General features: G+C 43.1%; 3 protein-coding genes and 1 long non-coding RNA gene across 4 annotated transcripts; 2 read left to right on the top strand and 2 right to left on the bottom strand.

Annotated features, from left to right (window-relative positions):
• Positions 1 to 1,251: 1,251 nt before the first annotated feature.
• On the top strand, positions 1,252 to 3,300 carry si:ch73-71c20.5 (DUF4748 domain-containing protein). Its single transcript, XM_052046108.1, has 3 exons — positions 1,252 to 1,349; positions 1,754 to 1,973; positions 2,077 to 3,300. Exons 1-3 carry the CDS (start codon positions 1,307 to 1,309, stop codon positions 2,246 to 2,248), a joined length of 435 nt encoding a protein of 144 aa, XP_051902068.1. The 5' UTR covers positions 1,252 to 1,306; the 3' UTR covers positions 2,249 to 3,300.
• Positions 2,446 to 10,238, bottom strand: LOC127587635 (protein lifeguard 3-like). Its single transcript, XM_052046105.1, has 12 exons — positions 10,070 to 10,238; positions 7,157 to 7,471; positions 6,647 to 6,714; positions 6,440 to 6,504; positions 6,309 to 6,362; positions 6,177 to 6,227; positions 6,040 to 6,079; positions 4,686 to 4,723; positions 4,513 to 4,600; positions 3,760 to 3,855; positions 3,622 to 3,675; positions 2,446 to 3,530 (listed from the first exon to the last, which is right to left on the bottom strand). Exons 2-12 carry the CDS (start codon positions 7,464 to 7,466, stop codon positions 3,384 to 3,386), a joined length of 1,011 nt encoding a protein of 336 aa, XP_051902065.1. The 5' UTR covers positions 7,467 to 7,471; positions 10,070 to 10,238; the 3' UTR covers positions 2,446 to 3,383.
• On the top strand, positions 10,191 to 11,356 carry LOC127587639 (uncharacterized). Its single transcript, XR_007958815.1, has 2 exons — positions 10,191 to 10,327; positions 10,940 to 11,356. It is a non-coding gene; the product is annotated as an uncharacterized LOC127587639 (long non-coding RNA).
• On the bottom strand, positions 11,260 to 16,938 carry casp8 (caspase 8, apoptosis-related cysteine peptidase). Its single transcript, XM_052046102.1, has 12 exons — positions 16,761 to 16,938; positions 15,929 to 16,062; positions 15,582 to 15,760; positions 15,383 to 15,488; positions 15,070 to 15,199; positions 14,780 to 14,835; positions 14,649 to 14,697; positions 14,471 to 14,529; positions 13,699 to 13,810; positions 12,754 to 12,881; positions 12,204 to 12,595; positions 11,260 to 11,625 (listed from the first exon to the last, which is right to left on the bottom strand). Exons 2-12 carry the CDS (start codon positions 16,034 to 16,036, stop codon positions 11,466 to 11,468), a joined length of 1,479 nt encoding a protein of 492 aa, XP_051902062.1. The 5' UTR covers positions 16,037 to 16,062; positions 16,761 to 16,938; the 3' UTR covers positions 11,260 to 11,465.
• Positions 16,939 to 17,144: the final 206 nt, after the last annotated feature.

Below are 17,144 nucleotides of genomic sequence, written 5' to 3'. Positions count from 1 at the left end.
TAAGGCGTTTTTGTAAAAAAAAAAGACCATGTATAGTAAGGCATTTTTCGACAAAAAAACCCCCGACCATGTATAGTAAGGCGTTTTTGTAAAAAAAAAAAACGACCATGTATAGTAAGGCGTTTTTAGCCGAAAAAAAACGACCATGTATAGTTAGGCGTTTTTGTAAAAAAAAAAGACCATGTATAGTAAGGCGTTTTTCAACGAAAAAAACGACCTTGTATAGTAAGGCGTTTTTCGACCAAAAAAACCGACCATTTATAGTAAGGCGTTTTTAGACGAAAAAAACGACCATGTATAGTAAGGTGTTTTTCAACGAAAAAACCCCACCATGTATAGTAAGGCATTTTTCGACAAAAACCCCCCCGACCATGTATAGTAAGGCGTTTTTCGACAAAAAAACCCCCGACCATGTATAGTAAGGCGTTTTTCAATGAAAAAAACCCGACCATGTATAGTAAGGCGTTTTTCAACGAAAAAAACCCGACCATGTATAGTAAGGTGTTTTTCAACGAAAAAAACCCACCATGTATAGTAAGGCATTTTTCGACAAAAAACCCCCCCGACCATGTATAGTAAGGCGTTTTTCAATGAAAAAACCCGACCATGTATAGTAAGGCGTTTTTCAATGAAAAAAACCCCCGACCATGTATAGTAAGGCGTTTTTCAATGAAAAAACCCCCCGACCATGTATAGTAAGGCGTTTTTCAACGAAAAAAACCCGACCATGTATAGTAAGGCGTTTTTCAACGAAAAAAAAACGACCATGTATAGTAAGACATTTTTAGCCAAAAAAAACATCGTTTTTTTTTCGGTTGAAAACTTTTTTTTGTCGGTTTGGTCAGTTTTTTAGGCTAAAAATGCCTTACTATACATGGTCGTTTTTTTTCGTTGAAAAACGCCTTACTATACATGGTCGTTTTTTTCGTCTAAAAACGCCTTACTATACATTGTCGTTTTTTCGGCTAAAAACGCCTTTCTATACATGGTTGTTTTTTTTTCATTGAAAAACACCTTACTCTACATGGTCGTTTTTTCGGCTAAAAACGCCTTTCTATACATGGTCATTTTTTTCATCGAAAAAGTCCTTACTATCCATGGACGGGTTTTTCGTCGCTAAACGCCTTACTACAGTAAACATTCTCTCGTCCGGACTCCTGTTTACTAACCCTAAAAAAGGTTTTGAAGCGCTTGACTGAGCGAATGGGTGACACGACAGACATAGTCCAGTAGGCGGCAGCATACAATTCTGGCTGTCGGGCTTATACTGTATCAACCAGCGGCAACTGCGCATGTGCACAACAACATGGCGGCGTACAGCACATTCGTCGCTGGCATAGCATGTAAAGGTACATTTGCTGCTTTCAGGTGTCGTCACTAAAACACAAATTATGTGACATATGCTGTATGTTGAGAACTAATAACCAATGAGGATCTGTTACTTTATAATTTGCCGAATACAACTTGTGTTATTATCGAACCGTCTACGAAACGTTTCCTCTGCCGTGAAAGGAATCACGAACGTTCCAAATACCTGTCAGTGCTAGCACAAAACGTCTGCAGACTTCTTTCTATAAATAAGGATGAAGATGAGGATAAACGTAATCCATCGCTTGGTGTCTAGACTTTATATCCACTGTACTGTATCCATGTCTTGAGAATTGTTGTGCCGCTTTAAAATGTACGCTACAAGTGCTGAGGTTTTTCCCCCCCTCTAGCTCAAAACAAGTCCACCTTATTTGTCCCATACCAGGTGCCGCCCTCGTTCCTGGTGGTCAGTGGTTGGTGACAAGCTACCTTTCGCCGATACTTGGCCGTTGTTTGAGGCTGCAGACTGCATCGCTTTGCAGTCGTGGGACGCAGCCGCAGATGAGTCAAAAGAGTAACGCAGAGGAAGAGAGGGAAAGCGAGGGTCCCGCGTACATTCCCCTCAAAAAGGCCAAGAATCCGATGATGAAGATTGGGTATGCCTGGTGAGTTTTGCGTGTCGGTGACCGAGTAACAATGCCGATGCATGCTTTAATATTGTACTATGTCCTTATGACGACATGCATTTCCTCTCTGGCCCCTGTTTAGGATGATCGGCCTCCCCGCTGGAATTATTGGCTTCCTGCTGGCCAAAAGGCAAGTGGACAAAAACCGTCTCAAGCAACTGAAAGTTCGACAGAGAATGCGAAGGTCCAATGAGGGGGACTATGAAAGAAGCCGGTACCGACAGAGTGTCGAGACTGTTAAACTTGACCAATGATGCCGTGGACCCTCGGCCCAAAGACTGATTCTCCAGACCTTGTTCTAACATCCCTGGTCCCACAGGGAAGGAACTTCAAGTAAAAGTAATTTGCTTGTTTAAAGGAATTATAGTAAATGTTTTTGTGTTTCATCAGTGTAATAGAGAATTCTATGTTGACTTCACTTCTGTAAAATGTCCATGAAAAACACAACGGCCACAAATAAAATTATTTATTATATATGAAAAGCCGAGCAATATATTTATAAGCTACACCACAGGGATCACCAACCTTCCGGAAGATCTGAGCAATTTTTAAATAACCTGTAATTAACGTATGGTATTGTATTCATCTATGTGAAGACCCTACTAATTTCTCACAGTAATTAATGATTTGACAAAATGGTGTGAGTGTGTGGGCACCAAAGTGTAACACTTCACAAATCTCTGGAGGCGTGTACATTTTCGTAACACTTTTCACAAATGCTCACATTTTCCAACGATCCCACCAACCAACACTCCTCGGCAATTACAACATCCTGGTGACCCCTGCAGGCCCCACACTCATGACTGTGCTTAGGTGTGACTTTCTGAAAAGTGTGGAAAAGCAAGGCGTGGACAAACTTGTCATTCCGTATTGAAACAAGCGACATAAGAGACCGGCAAAAACACGCTATGCGCTAAACATACAGTAGTATTTAATGCAGGTAACCCAGTAACGGTTCTTCTATTCAACCGACCCTCAAGCACAGGTTAAACTGGCGCGTAACAGTTCCAAACAACCCGGCGAAACATCAACAGACGTCATAGAGACGTTTCAGCTCTACATCTGTACAAGTCGATATAAAATACAGTTGTTGTTTACTTCAAGCCAGTAAAAATGGCAACAATTTCACACTGGAATACTTTTTTTCTTCTTTTTTTTTTAAATAGGCGTATAAATGTAGAAATATACTATATGTGAGTGCGTCGGAATGTCTTGCACAGTCATCAACTCTCAAAATTCAGCCCTTAAGTAATATTCGTTGAGTGCAGCATGATTTACCTGATTTACATTCGAGAGTTACGCGTGGCTATAAAGCAAAGGCTTTCTACACGGCACGGGGCGGTATTGCAGCAACTATGTCGATATGACTGCTCGCGCATCCCCAAAGATTTATTTGCTCGAACCGATAATTTGGAGCAGGAAGAGGAAGATCTGAATGATGTCGACGTAGATGTTAAGTGCGGCAAACACGTATTCCTCAGGACTGATGGAGTACTTCCTGTTACCGATGAGGAGTTGCGTGTCATATGCCAGGAACTGCGAAGCAAACAAACCATTTCCAGATTGTAACGAGTTTGATTTTTTTTTGGGGGGGGGGGGGGGGGTCATCATGAATAATAATACTCACCAGAGTGAAAGCAATGGCTCCAATAGCGGCGTAAAGCATGTGAAGCCAGTAGATCTGCCAGAGCAAAAGGGTCATTCAAATGAGGCCAACGTGGAAGTTGGCGTCAGAACTCTGATTGGCGGAGAAGTTGAAGCTTACATATTTGAAAGAGAGCACGATGACGGTGATGATGCCCGTCACAAAGACGACAATGCCGAGCACGCAGAAGAAGCCGCGGCATTTGGTGAAGTCCACCTGCATAGACAAAATCGGTTCATGTGAGACCGACGCTCTTGGCCTCGTTCCGTTTTACTTCCATTTCTGCTCGTTCGTATTGAATATCAATTTAAAAAATGACATCTTCTAATCCCACTTTGCACAATGTGCAGGTTGTAAATCAACCTCAAAATGTAAGTTTGTATATCTGCTCACGTTGCTTAGTACTGTACAGAATCAACTAGCAGAGGGAGCGTCCTTTCGAAATCAAAATGGGATTCTGCAATGGGCAGTGTAAAATGGGGGGAGGGGTGGTTACTCCATTGTCATGCAGTAACCCATGAAACATTGTCCCCCCCCCACACCCCCCGAAACTAAGAATATTCGAAGAAATTGTCCACAACTGGTAAAAGAAAAAACAACAGTTTAGGATTAGCCAAAAGTACTTTTATGTTACATTAATGATGAAGAGCTAAAGTTGGACATGACAAAAATCATACAAAAATCCCCCTCCCCCCCACTTCAGAAGTGCCATTACATCTGCGTGTGACCACAGCTAAACTAGCTCCAAAAAAGGAAAGGAGGTTGACATACTGGAAATGGCTAGCAAATAGCCCAGAGGCTGAAAAGAGTTTGATACTGCTGAGCTCTGGCGCTTACACACGCAGACACACACACACACACACACACAGCTACCTTGGTCTGGAAGCAGAAGACGGTGACAGCGATGCAGACGACAACAGTGATCGCCAAAGCGAGAAACACCGCCTTTGTATCATAGTAACTGAAAGCACAAATGAACAGTTATTGACGCAAAATGGACTATCAAGTTGGACTTTTCAATGTTTTTACAAATTTTATTTTGTAACCTGGATATGGAGCCAGTCATGTAAGAGAGCGCCAGAGTCTGCATAAGGAATAAGAAAACACACACAAAAAAACATGTCTTTTATCTGGGAATGACAGCAAAGTGGCAAACGGCCGCAGGGTGAACTTTTCTATTTTGTGGTTCGAAAGGCTTCATTCTCAATACCAGACGTAATCAACGTTGGAAAATGCGTACTTGATTAGAATGCTATCGCTCAGGGCTGGCCAAGTGTTTGGTGTCTCTTGGAGGGTGAGACAGTCGGGAAAAGGTGTCATTTGTAGTTTGAAAAATGCCAACTCCAATATTTTACGCTTTTGTCCATGTTATAAAGTACCGTAAGACAAAACAGACTATACTGTGAAATGGGGACGATAGGCAAACGATTCATTCATTCATTCATTCATCTTCCGTACCGCTTGATCCTCACTAGGGTCGCGGGGGATGCTGGAGCCTATCCCAGCCGTCTCCGGGCAGTAGGCGGGGGACACCCTGAATCGGTTGCCAGCCAATCGCAGGGCACACAGAGACGAACAACCATCCACGCTCACACTCACACCTAGGGACAATTCAGAGTGTTCAATCAGCCTGCCATGCATATTTTTGGAATGTGGGAGGAAACCGGAGCACCCGGAGAAAACCCACGCAGGCCCGGGGAGAACATGCAAACTCCACACAGGGAGGCCGGAGCTGGAATCGAACCCGGTACCTCTGCACTGTGAAGCCGACGTGCTAACCACTGGACTACCGGGCCGCCGCAAACGATTCAGCCGGAACAAAAGACAACCCTTTAGCGTTGTCATCTGTTACACGGAACTTTTCAAAAACCACAACCAAAAAACTTCTGCTATCGTTTAAACACACTCCACTGCGGATCCCTTTCCACGCACATTGCAACGAAGCGTCTCTTGGTTCAACTTTCAGTAAAGTGCACAATCACTTCCTAGTGCAACAGCGTGCAAAAATGACCATCAGTCTGGAGTCGGGGGTTTTGACGTGCCGTTTGTCATGGATCTCTTTCAAAAAAGCAATTTCAAAGAGATCACGGGGAAAAAAAAAACCCACGAGTAACAACCGATCGTGTCCATGACGCGCCAACGGCAACATCAAGTCATAACACAACAGCGAACCAACAACCAAAACCACAATGAATGTGTGTGTTTGTGTATGTGTGTCACTGAGGGCGTTGGGCCAAGGTGCACTGACTCAATCCTCCGGCCGCGGTCTCACAGAGACGCCACCCAAATGGAAACTTTCCCGGAGACCGTTCTATTCACTTTGTCATTTGCATGCAGGAAAAAAAAAAAACGCGCGTGCAGCGTTTCCTAATTCAACTTAATGGCAGCTATTCAACTTACAAAGATGGAGAGCAATATCAAGTTCCATGGATGCTTCCTCCTAAAGAGACGGTGGAGATGACACAACGTCACGCAGGTTCATTGGAGTTATTGGTGTCAAAATGATTTTCAAAGCTGTGGAAGGAAGGCGCACTCACCGGGGGCCCTTGCAGCAGACCAACACAATGTGGGTGATGAAATACACAGCACTGCAAAAATCAAGCAGCAAAGATTCTTATTCACGCACTCACTCGATCCTTGTTTATACGTTCAACGGTGTCGCAACTCACTATGAAGCCCAGTAGATGGCCTGGTTCCGCTGTACAAAATATCGGACCGGTTCGCTGTGAGAAACAGAAACGTGGCGCACAAAGTCACGGGTAAGACAAAACATCAAAAGCAACAAAAAAATAAGACTCACACAAAGGTGAAAACGGCCACAATGGCCGTCGTGACGAGGAGCTGCGAGGCCAGAATCAAATAGACCTGAACGAACAACACAAGAACGTTTCACATCACACTTGGATCAACGGATCATCCAGATATCGCCGCACACCAGATGATCATCCGACGCGGGCACGAAAGATTCTCCACGTACGGACGGCAGTTTGGACGCCTCGGCTTTTACCTTTCTAATGAAGGCGTGCCGAATGCTCAGACTGTCCCAGTCGCTCCCCCGGGCGGCAAAATCATCATCTGTCGTGAAGAGCGGGAGAAATGAGCGCTGGGCGGTTGGCGTTATGTTCCGAATGACGTCGTGTGCGTTCTTGATGATAAAAGTCCGACAGCCAACACGGCCGCGTAGGAACGCATGCACCAAGAAGTCGGGAGGAAATGTAGTTGAGGGGTGACTTTTTTTTTTTAAACATGGCGGTGATACAAAACGACTTCACTGCTGCTCTGCCTCGGCGCAAACAACCTTTCATTTCCTGTCCCCAAGCTCACATTGTGCTACGCTACATTTTCAGTTTTGGCTAGCGTATGCTTGTCTCAACTGGTCCGTGACACCAAAAAGGTTGGGGGGCCACTTGCTGGAGAGGATAAGCGGTGTTGAAAATGGATGGATGGATGATTGAGGAAAAAAATTTATATAGTAAGTTGGTACGCTGCTTTCACCCATGAAAAGTTCCCGTCTTACCAGAGTTGATCACATCCGCAGGGATGGTCCGTGGGACGATGGGAGGCATCGGGGGCTGACCGGGATAGCCGGCTCCGGGAGGCCCAGCCGGATGAGGGTGTCCTGGGTACATACCGGGAGGATAGCCTGGCTGACCCGGGTAAAGAGGCTCGTTTGGGCTGGTGGGGTAGGGAGCAGCAGGCTGGCCCGGCTGAGGTCCGCCGAAGCCCGGGAAGCCGTACGCAGGGGGTGCTGGGTAACCGCCGCCCTGGGGTGCGTACGGTGGGCCGTGGAAGTCATCGTACCCTGGAGGGTAGTCTGATCTGGACATGTTGCCTGTCAGGAGAAGCGAACGTTCACTCGTCTTTACGGACAAAATCGATCCAGGCTGGATTTACACGGCCTGGTTCAAGCGGCAATTCGGTTTGCTCTCAAATGGCACCATTGAAATCTGCGTCATGGCAGCGTAAAGGGAAAACAAAACAGATAGAAGACCCCTTCAGAATGTGTAAAAAATTATTTTTTTTTCATCTGCATCCCGATGCGCGCAAGCGAAAACACACAAATCCGACATCCCGTCAACGGAAGCTTGACGGCATCAAAACACACCAGATGTTGCAGTACATACATTTTTCTCGCCAAACAAAAAACAAACTCATTTGTTATGGCTAGTCCTTCGTGAAGCATGACACTGTATTGAAACAGGAGAACATTCAGAGAACTCATTCATCCCATGATGAATGAGTCCCACTCCCATACCGATCCCATACATTAAAAAAAAAAAAAAATAATAAAAATGATAAAGTTGCATTTTACACAATTACTTAGTACTCTTGGACTCTCGCCGTCAAATTCTTTGCAGATTTTGACACAGATTGGTTTGTTACAAACCTGCAGTTATGATACCAGACACGCGGGTAATTTTATAACTGGCTAACTGTGTCTAAATTTGCTCAGGATTACTCGAGGGTGGGGGATCTGGGGGGGGGGGCATCCCTGCGTGCCATTTTGCCTGTGACTTTTAGGGAAATCCACAGTCAAGGAATTCATGAGGAGGCCCCACCTTGGATTGCCATGACGTCACATCCCCATTAACAAGCAACAACACTCTCCGAGTGGAAAAAAAAGTGCTTCCTCCTATCTGAGCAAGCGCTTCCCAAAAGAAGCCCGACAGAGTACCACTTCTCTGCGACTGCTGAAGAAGGCTCGCCATGCTCAGAGGCAGAACATTAAAGCTGCCGGTCTGTCTAAATGGTTAAACGTTTGCATATTTTTGTCATCCTATCCAACTCATGTGACACTGAGCCAGTTAAAGGTTTACCTCAGAACATCCTCACCAGATTCTTTGATCATGTTTGTACATTTCTGGCCTTGCCGCCATAAATGCACAGCTCAGGTTAGGTGACATACCAAGTGACTCGTATCAAGTGACATGTTGTGAAAATACTCGAAGGCCATTTACAGTTAAACAGGTTGGGTGTTGCCAACACTACAGTACTTTTTTGTTGATCTTTTTCATGACATTTCCCAGTTTTCAAAACTCAATTTACCAACTTGTTACAGACGGCCCATTTCAAAGTATTGATGGTGAAAGGGAACAAAAATGTAAGCTTTGATAAATATCCGGTGTTTCCATCTTTGTAATCTAGTCTTGTATTTACCCAAACAAGACCCCTGGTGAATTTTAACGCAAGGTGCCATGTTTTAGCGGAAGTAATATCATATTGCTATTGAGTGATACGCCAGATCATTTTTGTTGTCGTTTATAGTGCTTAGGGGCTGGACTCATACTAGAAATCGCCAATTCCCGTTTGTTTGTGTTTTCGTTAATAGTTATCATACAAAATCTAAGCATACAGCACATTGTGCTGGACCCTGCGTTTTGTTTAAAGGTTTATAATTTAGCACAGCTTCTGTGCTAGTTTTGATTAGCATGTCTGCCTTTTACTGAATGATAGCATTTAGCTAGTGGACATTCATTGTTCATTTAATTGTTTTACATGCCAGTTTTGCATCGTGTGGAGTGAGAAATAAACAACTTTCATTAAAAAAAAAGTTTGCCGAAGTGGTCGTCAAGTGCCCTACCATAATAGATGGTCTTTAATGTACATTAGATGAGAACACGTGAAGTTCATTTGCCATTAGCAGGCAGCACTGTAAATTTGACTTGAATGACTACTACTCTAAGACTATTGTGCACACACTTGTATACATCCACACATGTGCATAATAATCCATCTATGTAATCTACGTATCCAAAGGTAAGACGGTCCAATATTTTATTTGATATTCTAAATACATTTCTAAATTACTTTGTCAAGCCCCTTTGTATGTTCAATCCCCCTTTTAGCCCCGGGAGAGAAAAGACTCGGTAATCGTCCCTGCATCCCCACTGACAACTGTGATCCTCCTTGCCAAAACCTAAAGGGCGTGGGGGGTCACTTTAAACGCCTCACACCACAGGATAATCGGAAGTGGTGCTTCTAATGCTAACATTAGAACCTCGATTTTCAGTATGCGAGTGTACCCCCGCTCCCCCCAATCGGGTCAATCATACAGTTGTAAAGACAAGAAAGACCTATTTTCTGTACATACGCCCTAAAACACATGTCTCGAAGAACACATTTACATTTTCTCAAAACCTCTTTTTATTGTTTTTAAATACTCGTGTCCCCCTCCCCCTTATGTAACATTTTCCCCGATGGCCCAGTGTCGGTGTAACTTTCAATCTGAGCAAACTGGAGCAGTTGCTTGAAATCTATGCATTTTTAATCCTCCTACTTAAAAGTCCACTCACAAAACTATCCGCGAGGCTCGAACAAAAAAAGGGGGGGTTACAAACTACGCAGAGCTAAACATTATACATCCACAGTCAGTCTTTGAACGCTACGCGACATTTTATCAAAACCCAACGACACATGGACCACGACGTACCGAGTGTAGGGTCCCACGGAGAGTTCAAAACGCGAATTCCGTCCTTTGTGTCGTGGAAAAGAGGAGTTAGTTCAGAGTGGGTCTTGGGCCCCGCGAGACTCCGCGTTGCACTCGAACATTTCCCGGAACAGAGCCGATCCCGAGCAGCTGGGTGGAGCCCACGGGAATCTGTCTCCCACACCCACTCCACTATCCACTCATGCGGACTAGCCCGGCCTTGATAACAGTGAAAATAAAGACATTGCGAGACCGCGTAACGTATGTCATCGTTTTTCTATAGTTCACGCTCCTAGTTTATTGCGTAAACACCTCTGTATGAGGTCACTTTAGAACACGTTCGCTGAACATTATCAGAAATGCGAAATATTTTCCCCCAGATTGTTCTTTGAACGTAGTAAATATTTTAATCAAACTAGTACATGTATTGCTTCTTTTTATTATTCTTATTAAAGCATTGTTTCTTCCAACTCAAACACCGCCTTCATGACGTCTGTCGACGGGGTACGTTTGCTCAACCGGGGCCTCGGTTTAAGGTGATAACGTCATTTGGGGTTGCGAACGGGTCAACTTATTTGCTCTGTTGTGGTGCGATAACAGGCGCCGCGGTCACTTATTTTTATCACTTGTATTTGTCCTAGGGAAATACATTTGAGAACAGCTTCTCATTTCATGGCGACCTAATAAAAATATTACAGGTAATTTTGAGATAACACCGTAGTTAATGGTGCATTCCGAGTTACATAAAATTGGATACATCAAAAGATAAAATATTTTAAAGGATTTAACCCCAAGATGAATCTGGTTTATTTGCATCGCTTTCCAACACTCGTGCAGATTTTATTTTATTTTTTAAATATATTGTTCTTTCAGCTCTTCCCCGGTGATACGAAGGCGCTACCAGGCCAGCCGGAAGACATACTGTTGTCTCTCCAGTGTCCTGGATTGTCCCCGGTCCCCCTGCCAGTGGGACATGCCCAGAACACCTCACCGGCCCGGAGGCATCCTTATCAGATGCCCAAGCTACCTCATCTGGCTCCAGCTCCACTCTGACCCCTCCCAGATGACCCAGATTCTCACCTTATCTGTCAGGGAGAGCCCACACACCCTGCGGAGGAAACTCATTTCGGCCGCTTGCATTTGGGAACTTGTTCTTTCGGCCACGACAATAAATATATATTCCACACCAGGCAAATTCTCCAAACAACATATTTCATATTGAGTGACAAATGAAAAAAAAAGAATACTTTCAAATTCATCCACGATTAGGAATTAAAAAAAAAGACAAAATCACAATAGTTGTTTTCAGGTTTTTGTAAACATCAGCATCAGTGCATAATTTTCATAGGCACAGTGATAATACGATGCAGTCTTATTGGAAATCAGGCAATATGGCACTTTAGGAGAGTTTCACTTGGTCCTCATCAACAAACCTTAGAATCAATGTCTTAGTGAGGGTGTATTTGGGCTGAGGCATTTGCTTGCCGTTTTTAAACACTCCTCTGCTGACCTCCCTATTGACTCGTGTCAAGACAGTGAGAATATCTTTCCCCTGTGGGCTGCAAACATCAAGCACAAGACATGACAACTTATAAAAGGGACATACTTCGAGGACAACAAGCATAATACCACAGCAGTGCAGTGTTTTGAAGGAACACTAGTAAAATAAATGAAACGCCAGTGCACAATGTCACTTTTTCCCCCCATGTGCTTGATGTGAAGGTGTGTTTTGATTTTTTTTAAATGAAGTTTTCCATTTAAAAGGGACGGTGTTATATGTCTGTCTGTCCATATGTCATCTGTGCTGTATGTTCCACATACAGCACATTTGACAATGAAGGTATATTCAATTCAATTTAAACATTAAATTATTCTCATTTAATGAGAATTAAATTTTAATTCAATTCAATGTCTGATAAATTCCAAGGTTTATTTCAGTACTGCTTAATGTTTTTATCGTATAGTGAATTAATAATGGTGTCAAAGGATAAATGTTGCAAAAATATCTTATTGTGAGTAACTCTGCGATTGCCACCTTGAGACGAGTGTTGCGGATTACTGGCATGATGCCCAAGAGAGCAAATGTAAGCATATATTTGAATGAATCGCAAAAGCGATTGCAGTCCATTCGTCTCACCTCATAGCAGATCGTCTGAGTTGCTTGCACAGCTCCTGGATGTAGATGGAACCCGTGGTAGTATTACGAAAGGACTTGCAATCCGGCACAGTGGCCATGCCGAGCAGGAAGTCGGCCTCCGAGGCCACCGTCTCTTCCTGGATGGGGCCCGCATCCGTTTCCAGTTGACTCAGTGTGTCCTCAGCAACCCCTCTTGGCTTTGAGGACCATGGCAAGGATCCAGTCTGAAGGGCTTTTCCCTGACACGCTTGGATGAAGTACAGTTTAGGTTTTCCTGCCAAGGTGGGGGCAAATCCACTTGTAAAGGGCTGCGTCAGTTCTCGTAAAGAAACTACTTTCCCGTCGGTCCCATAGACACAGCCATTGTCCCCATGGGAGAGCAAACACACAACCTAAAAACAAAATGAAGAGTGTACTTTTCATACTGATGACAATTGTTCATCTTGGCATCACATGTAAATGTAAGATTAAAAAAAAGTATCTCCACCAACAATGTTGGCCTCAAAAAGCATGAGTAAAAAAAAAAAGAAAAATGTGCCATCTTGCTCACCAGAGCATCATCCTCAGAAAAGTTTCTCGTAGCAATGGTATTTAGCTCCATTCTTATTTCTTCTGCTGTCAAGTTGTTATGGACAATCACTTGGAAGCCAAATTTGGAGAACAGTGAGTCAAGAGCCCCTGTGGAATTGGGAAAAAAAATGTTTTGACTTGTTGGGTCATTATCCATTTTCTATCAATCTTATCCTGTTTAGTTCTGAGGTTCAAGGTTTCAATTGTGGTATTGGCCTTTTCCTGTCTGGAGTCGGCTCGTTGTCTCTGCGCTTGCACGCACTTTCTGCAGGTACTCCGGTTTCCTCCCACAATCAATGTCAATGTAACAAGAACACAGATTGATGCTCGCTTAAATTTCTTATGAAAGCCCATAACTTGCGCTCTTTCCAACCTTTGACCAAAGTTGAACATTCTTTGTCTGGATGTTGGACAAACGGCCTTGTGATTGCATTGACGCCACTTTCTGAATTGGCGTGTTGATTGTCATGGCAACTATTTTCATTTTGTACAGAGCTTGTCCTTATGACGGTCGTAGGTGAGCTGTAACCAAACCAGGATTGACTTTGGGTGAGAGGCGGGCTACAACCACAACTGGTCACCAGCCATTTAACGACAAATAACCATTCTCACTCGCCTACGACATTTTAGAGTGCTAATATCACCGTACTGCTTTCTGAATGTGGGCGCCGGCTGGAGTACCTGGAGAAAGTGCAAACCACTAATCCAATGTGCTGACTCTAATGGCCTGATGACTATCTTGAATCTTTTCCTTGGAGGGGCAGCAATGCAGATAACAGCTTCATCGTTAAGCGCAAAACCACTGGAGGTGAGGGAGCCATCCGGATCAGGATTTCTCACAGTAAAACATTTCTGCAATTCGCACCAATAATATCACATTGTTCATTCATCGAGTTGAGCTGAGTGACTTGATGAAAATACGCACTCTCATCCGCTTGAGTTCCACCCCTTTTTTTCAGCTCGTTTCCCGAAAATTCCTCGTTGTTGATGATTATGCACAGACCGTGAGGGATGCGATTCATTGCGTAGTACTCAGTCTGCAGCACAAGCACACAAACAAATAGAAATAATTGAGATGATCATGAAAGTTACCGGATGAATGACCTCTCGGCTGCACAGTGAAAAAAAAAAAGCTCTCTTAAAAAAATTAATTGTTCTTATTTCCAGTGAAAACATCTGATTGCACTTACTTGAACAGTTGTGACTTTTTTCCAGCGTCAGCCCCACAAGGGCGCCATTTTGTCAACAATACAACTCCCAGAGTTCATTTTGACACTTCTCACAAGCATTGCTGTGCTGCCTGTGTTTGGATGTGCAGTATGTTGCCATTTTATTGTATTTTTTAAAAAATGCCTAAAAATAATTGAGTTGTTACTCTCGCCAGTTCCTGGATTGTTTTTCTGCCATATAGAATGAGAATTGGCAAAAAAAATAATATCTGTCAGACCTTAGTTTTTTGAATCAAATATTTAAAAAGAAATCATTAAAAATTAAGTTTAATTTAAAGAAAGAATGTTACTAAATACCAGTGGCTCACAACTCAAAATCAACCTCCAAGTTGCACCAGGAAAATAATCTTATTTTTAAAAAACTTAACTCAATTGGCAGATTCTGTCCCCATATTTCTAGAGACAAAAATCTCTTCAGTATTTCTTTACTTGTTTGGTCAATTTTCCAGCGCACATCTAAACGGATACCTGATCAGAAAGCGAAGAAGGCTCGGGGTTTGTTTCTGCACCGGAGGGAAAATGGCCACCTTCATCGAAGGAAAAAATAAAAAATAAAATGTAAAAAAAACCTACCAAAACGGTCATAACTTAGCGGCTATATATGAAAATGCCATGGCTTGTGAACAATACAGTTTTCAATACATACTGCTGTCTCCAGTCTCAGATATGGACTCAAGAGGGGAGTTGTTGACATGCTGCAGGAAGAAATTACACTCAGTCGAGTGGCTAATTTTACTCTTGGCATTCCCGAGCAAACAGACGCATACAGAGACGCACCTGGAAACCATTGAGGGGGAGAGCAGGAGGTGGACTGGCTCCCTCCAGAGATGCACCTACAAGTGAGAAGGATTTGATGAATTTGGAAAGAACACAGTGCTATGATGGCATGTCTTATGGTTTGATGTGGACACCCCCAGCCCTCCACAAGGACTCTCTGTTCGGGCACCCCGGAATTCAGGTGAAGGCTACACACATTTTGTATCGCTTTCTCAACTCGAGTGATCGGTCAAACATAAATACAGGTATTGTAAGCTAGAGTAGTCATTCAGAGAATGCCCAGTCAGTACCTTGCGTGAATTGCTCGACAGTGGACGCCAGCTGTAGATTCACTTCCATCAGTATTGAACGCAGCTCTTGTAGATCTGATTGAGACAGTAAACCCACTTTTTCTAATTCAACAAAGACGTCCAGCGCCGTCTGGAAATTTGCAGGAAAAATAAATACATCAGTAAGTATGAACCGTTTGGAGTGAATAGAAGAGTGAGCACACCCACGTGTGGTCAAGCATGTAATACAAACAAAGTTCCACTATGTTGTCAGTGCACAATATAAAATTTGAATGTGAATAAGGTTGCGCAAATCTCAAGTGGGTTTTCTTACATTGCATTCATCCATTTTTCTCCTACCAAGCGTGTTGTTTAAGAGAAACTTCATCTTTTGGAGATCTTTTTTCGTCGTTTCATCATATATCTGATACAGCATCACCCTATTCACAAAGCATGGTGGAGGATTGGAAAATGGGATGAGTGCAGAGCACAAGGTAAACAAAAACAAAACTAAATATTCTTGCTGCTTTTACCTGTAATTTGACAGCTTGCCGACAGGATTGGCATCAGTTTCCTCCACATTCTGTCTGCTCCCCTTTAAGAGGCTGAGGAGATCTTTCCGTCCGATTGTGCGCAGTAACTGATGAAGAAATTCAGGGTTCAGGCAATCTCTTTCTTCCAATCTATTGAACAGAACCTTTGCGTCTTTGACCTGTATTAGAAAGACAAATTACACAATTTTCAGCAAAAGTTAGAAAAGTGTTTACAAATGAAAATACTGTGCTTCGCTAAAGTGTGAAACGTATTACAATGTTTAATCTGCACGATATTTGCGATCCAAATAAGTGTAAAACAGTCTAATACTGGATGTGATCCTCACTCCTTCGAGATGTTGGCAGTTAAGAACATCACGGCACAAGAAGCAGAGTGCGGCCACTTCAGAGGAAGCCAGGGCCTCGGAGATTTCCATCAACTTCTGCCTCTCCATCCCAACCCCGCTTTGAAGGGAAACTTCTACACGTTGTTAAAGAGAAATTGGGAAAGCATAACATAATAAACACGAAAGGTAAAGATTAGGTTTCACAATTTAAAAAAAGGGAAAAAGATCAAATCCAAAATAATGCTTACATCATAAACTACCATTAAGGTCTGAGAGAAAACGGACTGATTTGATAAGTTTAACAAAGATATGACAAAACAAAAGTTAAACTTTGAAATTCTGTCTATAGACCGAGGGTCACGCCTATAACATTCCCAGAAAATTACAGTGTCCCTTCTCCGGTGAGCTACATTCTTAGCAGGCCTGCGGGCTACTGATGAAGTCCTTTGGGGCTACGTGGATGGTGGCCCGATCTTGCAGCGTCTCGTCGAGGTATCTCCCAGTAGTGGTTGCGTGATAAGTTTATTTTCCATTAAAAATGTAAATAAAAAATATCGATGTCCATGGTTTTATTTTTCAGCGCACTCCGACAGCGTATAAACGCAGATTAATGACAGTCGATGGAGTTGCTGGTTTGACTTCGTCTTCTCGAAACGGCGTGAAGTCAACAAAAAGTATCGCAAAAGCCAAACTACGTTTGAGACCATGAAATGATACACGATTATTTTCTCGTTACTACAACAAAAGTAACATTAACGCCGAATGACAAAAAAAAACTAAACACTTTTATTCAAGTAAGACTGTCCAATCGAGTTCAGTGGCCAAAACTTACCGCTGTTGGGACGGTTGTCTTTTGAAGCCCAGTAGAGAAAACCCACACACTTCTTTATAGGTACAGCGGCTACTCGGTAGAAAAAAATGTTACTTTTTAAAAACTTCCATTATCCATTAGGCATCGATACTGGGACCTGAGAGTTTATTGCTGAAGTTCTTACTTCTCGTTTTGTCGGGTTGCATCTGACGAACAACGCGTTACCGCCACCTGCTGTCCTGGAGTGTAGTTTCGAGACCGAACGTACCAAATGTACACGACTCTGAAGCAATAAATAATCAACAAACTCACTTCATCTTTAATATTCACCCCTAAACTAAGTTACACAGTCAACATTCACAAAACCGATCTGGCGGTGTTTAATGGTGGTTGTCAAATGTGCTT

This window comes from Hippocampus zosterae, chromosome 15 (genome assembly GCF_025434085.1).
Source record: "Hippocampus zosterae strain Florida chromosome 15, ASM2543408v3, whole genome shotgun sequence".
Classification (NCBI taxonomy): Eukaryota; Metazoa; Chordata; class Actinopteri; order Syngnathiformes; family Syngnathidae; genus Hippocampus; species Hippocampus zosterae.
Note: the sequence above shows the minus strand (reverse complement) of the source record. Positions and strands in the feature narration are given on the sequence as shown.